At 46.9% G+C, this 6000-nt stretch overlaps 1 protein-coding gene across 2 annotated transcripts in view; it reads left to right on the top strand.

Moving 5' to 3' along the window:
- The first annotated feature begins 227 nt into the window (after positions 1-227).
- Positions 228-6000, top strand: part of LOC104333945 (lysophosphatidylcholine acyltransferase 2) — a 32687-nt gene continuing 26914 nt past the window's right edge. For both annotated transcript variants that reach the window (XM_075433989.1, XM_075433990.1), the window contains exons 1-2: positions 228-357; positions 5775-5914. In XM_075433989.1, the coding sequence (XP_075290104.1) occupies positions 250-357; positions 5775-5914 (248 nt within the window). In that variant the 5' untranslated portion in view covers positions 228-249. The remainder of the gene's footprint in view (positions 358-5774; positions 5915-6000) is intronic.

The raw sequence follows: 6000 nt of genomic DNA, 5'->3' as shown, positions 1-6000 counted from the left end.
CGGGGCCGCCGGGCCAGCGCAGCGGGCGGGAGCGCCTCGCGCCTCCTCAGCTGTCCGCGCGGCAGCTCCCGCCTCAGCGCCGGCCCTTCGGCAGACGCAGCCACGGGCGGGCGGGCCCGCGCTCACCTGCCCCGAGGCGGGGCTCCCCGCGGTGGGCAGGGCCGGGCCGGGCCGCGCCAGGCGACGGTGCCGCGGCCCCCCCGGCGGCTCATGCGCAATCGCCCGGGGCGGAGGCGGGAGCAGCGGACCATGGCGCAGCGGGTGCTGCCGCTGCCCAGGCAGCAGTCCTTCTGCCCGCCTACCGTCCCCAACCCCTTCGTCCACCCGGGCCGCCTGAGCGCTGGGGACAAGCTGCGGGTAAGGCTGGCGGCGCGGGCCGGAGGGGGCGCGGGGCCGCCCGGTGCCGGATGCGCATCGGGGCGGGCTGTCGCCGCCGGGCGCGGCTGTCTGCCAGCCCGTCTGAAGCAGCGTTGCCTTGGCCGCTGTGAGCCGGCGCTTTCAGCCGCCCCGCTGCAGACCGGGGAGCGCGGCGGCGAGGGTCGCTGCTGCTCAGCGCTGCCGGCGGCTCCGCCGCAGCCGCGCTCCCGTCCGAGAGGGGCGGGGGCTGCCGGGGCACCGCGCCCCCCTGCCCCAGTGCCCGGCCGGGGGGCGGCAGCGAGCCGGGCGCTCCCGCGGGCGGCTGCAGCGCTGATCCTGGCCAGGAAAAGGTGCCGAGCGAGAACACTTCCTTCCCCAGTACGGCACGGTTCGCTGCCTGGTCTAGTCCAGTGACAGGAGAAAGTGAGACGGGTTGTGTCAATGGTCAAAGCAGAGGTGCAGAAGGTGCTCAGCGTAGAAAAGTCCCTGTGTTTTGGATTGGAGTTCCTCGAGCCATCGCTCCTCAGCGTCCGCAAACTGCACGTGTGCTCTGCACACACAGAGGCCTATCGACTGCAGACTTAAGCTTCTAACACAAGGTTTGCAACAAGCTTTTGTGAAGATTTGCACAATCATTGCAAATAACACATTACTCCCAGAGAAAACAGGAGCCCGTTTGAGTCTGCTTGGCGTCCGGCTTGAACCGCTGGAATGAAATTCTGTCCGTCTGTCCATCGTGGCAGACGCCTCAGCTCTAGAGTGAGGATGATGATAACTTCTCTCTGACATAAGCCAAAATAGAAAATAACTTTTTACAATAATCCTGTCTCAGACGCTTAACTCGCTTTAGGCTGATTTTAAGCCTGGGTTGGGGCTGGGGAGGAGTTCATCTCTTCGTTCCATATTACAGTGTGGACAATAAAATAAGGTGTCCCCAGTTCTACTGGGTTACTCACTGTTGTCACTGGGTGAATTGAGTTAGGCTTCTGAGCTGAGTGCTGTCCCAGTACAGCTCGTGTACAAGTGCACACAAGACTTGGAGGACACTCTGACAATTAAGAAAGCAAACAGTATTTCTGGGCTTTGATTTTTAAAAAGATTCTCTTTAAAAATTGAGCTGATGAACCGAATACGAACTGACATCGCACTGAGGACAATGGGCACAGCCCTGCGTAGGTGAACTTACAGCATTTTCTGCTGATTGTTTTAAATATCTGAGGCTGATGTGCAACTAAATATTTTATGTTTCATAAAGCTCTTCCTGAAGTTATAAACAATGTTTGCCCTGAAGGTAGTTAGGTGGAGGAAATGTGAGAAACTTGGAAAACAATTTCAAGTCCTTTTATCCCCTATGTTTTACTAGCAGGCTGAAAGACATTTCAAGTGCTCTGAATCAGTAGCTGCAGGCATGAACCCCAAGGTAAAGATTCCAGTTCCTTAATGAGGTTCCAGAAATGGACAGCTTTCTGTGCTGGCTGTTCTTTGTAGAGGATGCACAGACTACTTTCAAAAGCTCCAGTTTTAAGCTGCAATATCCATTTTATCTATAACAAACATATCCTGCTTTTTTGCTTCAGGAGGAAGAGATGAAAAACATGGTATGTCTTAGAGCAAGATACACTCTGCACATAACTCCACAGCACACCTGCAAGGAAAAGCACCCCGCGGGGTCAGGGCCTGGTACTAGTGAGCTTTGAAGCAAAATTGCAGTAGTCACAGAATTTTAAAGCAGAAAGACACAGGAGAGGCAACGGTTTTGTATTGTGTGTTACTCCCTTCTGTCCTTTTTCCCCTACAGTCGCGGAGACAGGATACTTGCTACTGTCTGCTTTATCCTGCAAACATCTGTTCCTCTCTCGCCCAGCACTGCGTATCAGACCAGCCGGGAGTCAGAGCCTTACCAGAGTGTTATTATTGGCTTGAAAAAAGGGAGACATCCCTTCTCTTTCCATTTAAATCAAGTGTAGTATATCTCCATTCTTGCATGTTAAAGGATTGTTTTGTTATATTTCCCCCTATTCTATACTATTCCTTTAACGTACGCTGATGAAAACAGACACACTTTCAAAACTCTCTCTGGGAGGCCAAAGCTGGGTTTTCGTATGTTCGTGAATTCCTTGAATGTCAAAGCTGCTGTCCCCTGATGAAGGGAGCCTGGAATTGAGACAGGCCAGCTGTTCGCATTTCGAAACAAGGATCAGTTGTGCTGTGCTAAACATCTGTATGCGCCAAACAAGAGTTTAAAACAGTTGTTCAAATACTTCTGGTTTCCATCCTCTCACTGAAACTGGCTGCAATTCACTGTTGGGATTTTTTAGTGTTTTGGTTTTAGCTCTGGTCATCCCGATTGCTCACTTACCCTCTTAACTTCTGAACTGCCCTGTAGAGCACAAATACGAGTTAAGTATTTGGTTCTTTGGATGATTCAGAATAATTCTCTCTTCATGATTACTGTATACAGAGGTTGGAGTGGCTCTCATCCTACTTAGCAGTTACTAAATGTGAACCTGTATTTCCTTCTGTATATCTTTCTCCTATGCTTTTCTAGCCTACCTTGACCTTTCTCTTTTCTGTCCTTTTCTTATCCTGCTCTGCAGCTGATGGAGCAGAAATCAACTCTGGCGCATTACACAGTGACCTAGAAAGCCAGTAGCTTGCATCAGCAAATCAGTACCACCTGCGCATCTGCCTAAAATAGATTAATGAATTTATTAAAATTTTGATGAAGAGATTGTTTTGCTTTTGTTATTGCATCCTTTATTTTTCATTGTAGGTCAGTGCATAAATATGCTTCTTTTTTTCATAAAGAAATTTTAAGTCAAAACACACTGATTTATGCCTATGCTGTCCATTCCGCATAACTGAATGCAGCTGAAATGTTGAACTGGGACCATAGATCATAGCACAGGAGGACACATATGGAAAAAAAAAAAAAGACACGTCTGATCTGGGGACACAAGCAAGGAGTCTTGGTTGGTTTAACTTGCTACCTGACATTTTCAGATTTGCCACAACAGGCACCAAAGAGAGCGGAAGCAATAGATCTCCAGGGCCAAATCTCTCATACCCAGCTACTGAATGCATTTCTGTGATCCAAGGCAGTCCTCTGCCTGTTGTCCATGAAGTTACAGTTAAAATTCCATAGCTAGTTATATACAACTTCTATATAAAAGAAACATTGTATGTTTCAAGAAGGAAAGAATCAGACCTGAATGTTCAGACCTCTCCCGGAGATGTGCTGTGTGGCAGTGCTTACAGAACATAAGCAGCAACACCAGGTACCCGCTTCTCATCCTAATTCACACTGTGTATCCACTATCATGTTTGGTCTGTTGCCTCTTGTAACACAGAACTGAATCCTGAAGGCCCTGAATTCCTGATAATCCTCATCAGTATCACAGGGTTTAGAGCCAGAGGCCAGAGCCCCTCCTGAATATTGATCAGAGGACAGTAAGAGGATATTATGTGAATATGGAAGGAATTTGGTGGGGAGGGAAAGGACCATGCTGACAAAAGGGCAGTTAGAACCGACCTACTATATTAAAGAATTGGATAAATAATATGCAAAGATGCTTATATTCTAAATGTACTACAAACATTTGTTCCTTTTTGAAGAAAAGAGATAAATTAAAATCCATTGTGTTGCCTGATAATCACAGCTCAAGTATATCAGTTGCAAACTATAGTGTAAAACTTACTTATTATTAAAACCTTGCTTTTCCTATACATTAAATAGTCATTACTGAAGAGCTGACTAGAAAGGCTTATTTTGAGAGAGGAACACTGATCAGCTGTTAATTTTTTTAAAAAAAAGTAACGCATAAAAAATAGTAAGCTCACAAGCATAAGCATAACCCTCCTTCAATAACTTCCACCATACTTCTGAACTGGTAGAGCTGTCAGTCTGTGACCACTGATGCGCTCTCATACTAAGTTTTGAGGGACTTCTAGAAACAGTCCACATAAAAATTCAGTATTACAATTCTGCGTCAGTGTGTATTGTTGTGTGCGGACGTATGCGCACAGAGCTGGTCCTCACCAGTGAGTGGCAGCTGAGCTGGATTAGGTGCCAAAGGGAGTTGAACCGTTCACCAGCTTACCGGGAACGCCAAGCTGTAACTTCATGTGCTGGCACAGCTCACTGCCTCCCAGACCGCAGCTTGCTCAACCTGCATAGTGCTGCCTTGCACCATAAAGGCCAACCTTCAGGATATAGTTTCTAACCTAATTCACTGGGGTAAAATCACAAAGAATTTCTTCCTTCCCTGCCCAATACCACAGCTGCCTGCTCACAAGCTTGTGCCAATACACCTGTTTCCTGGGGATGCACACGGAAAAACTGCAAGCTAGAAATGCCTTAGGGAGGGCTGGGGCTGATATTTGAGGATTCTTTGCAACCAGGGCAGGTTAGTGCTTCTCCTTCACCCCACTCCTTTTACAAATGCATATGAAGAACTGAAGAAGCAGTGAACCGCAGCGTTGGCTTGGATCTGTTTCATACCAATTTCGCTACCTAGCTCGGCTCTCTGTGACTGTAGCAGAACTCTCTCAATAGTTTCTTTTGCTTCAAGTTAAAGCAAGCTAGTAACAGTTTCCTGATTGCAGGGAGGAAAGGGAACTAAGCTTTCTCAATTTATTCTGAAAAATTCAAGGCGGTCCTAGCCCACAGGTTAATATCCAAGATATTTAAATAGGAGGCAACAAGTTAATCTTCATAATCAGAAGGGTTTTGCTGTATGTTTGCTGCAGGCGGTGAGCAAACCACTTCCTAAAGCAGTGAGGCAAGAGCTGTTACAGGAGCTCCAACAGCACTGTAAAGTCTGAAACTTTGCCTTAAACCACAGGTTCAGTTTTCCTGAAAACTCCATTTTGCTTACGTCCCAGCTAGGGGAAATGAAGTTGCGTTGCACGTGCACTTCTCCAAGCAGTAGTAGTAAGGATCACTTGCAGCAATAGTGTGACTCAACACAAGATTTGTCATTTTGAAAGGGCAAGAGTGCATTTTAGCAATGTAACAATCCCACTTGGCTTCTTGACAGGCAGCCAGTGATAGAAGGCGCTGTAGTGGAGATAGCCATCAGCTGGGCAGACTCATCTCAGCTAGTTGTATGCTGCAGACCGAGTCTAAGTATAAACTAAAGCCAGCAAATTCTGTTTACTCTGTCTAACAACATCCAAGCCAAAAACTCAAATACGCCCATGTTCCAGTTCTACCTGAAATGGGAACCCCAAAAGTGAAAATGAAATGCTGTGAATGACAGACTTCCCCATAAGAACATGAATCATTAATGCACTCCTTATTAAATCACATAGCAGTAATGTTAGTGTTTTTAAGTCCATATAGTGTAACTACATAGATATCAGTGTCTTTCCTGTTGACACCATTTCTTAAGATTTTTCTTCTCTTTTTTTTCTAGACTGTTCTTCAAGGGATTATTTTGCTGCCCCTCCGTGCCATAGGCATGGCATTCATTCTACTGCTAGCATGGCTGTTTGCATCAATTGCAACTTTCCGTCACCATGGAAAAGGATCTGTGCCACTTAAAGGATGGAGAAGGTAAAAAGTGACCAGTATTTGTGAAAACTCTGTTTTGTTTTGGTTTTTTCAATAACACAAAGCCAGGGTCTAAAGCTTTTTCTTTT

This window comes from Opisthocomus hoazin, chromosome 12 (genome assembly GCF_030867145.1).
Source record: "Opisthocomus hoazin isolate bOpiHoa1 chromosome 12, bOpiHoa1.hap1, whole genome shotgun sequence".
Classification (NCBI taxonomy): domain Eukaryota; kingdom Metazoa; phylum Chordata; class Aves; order Opisthocomiformes; family Opisthocomidae; genus Opisthocomus; species Opisthocomus hoazin.
Note: the sequence above shows the minus strand (reverse complement) of the source record. Positions and strands in the feature narration are given on the sequence as shown.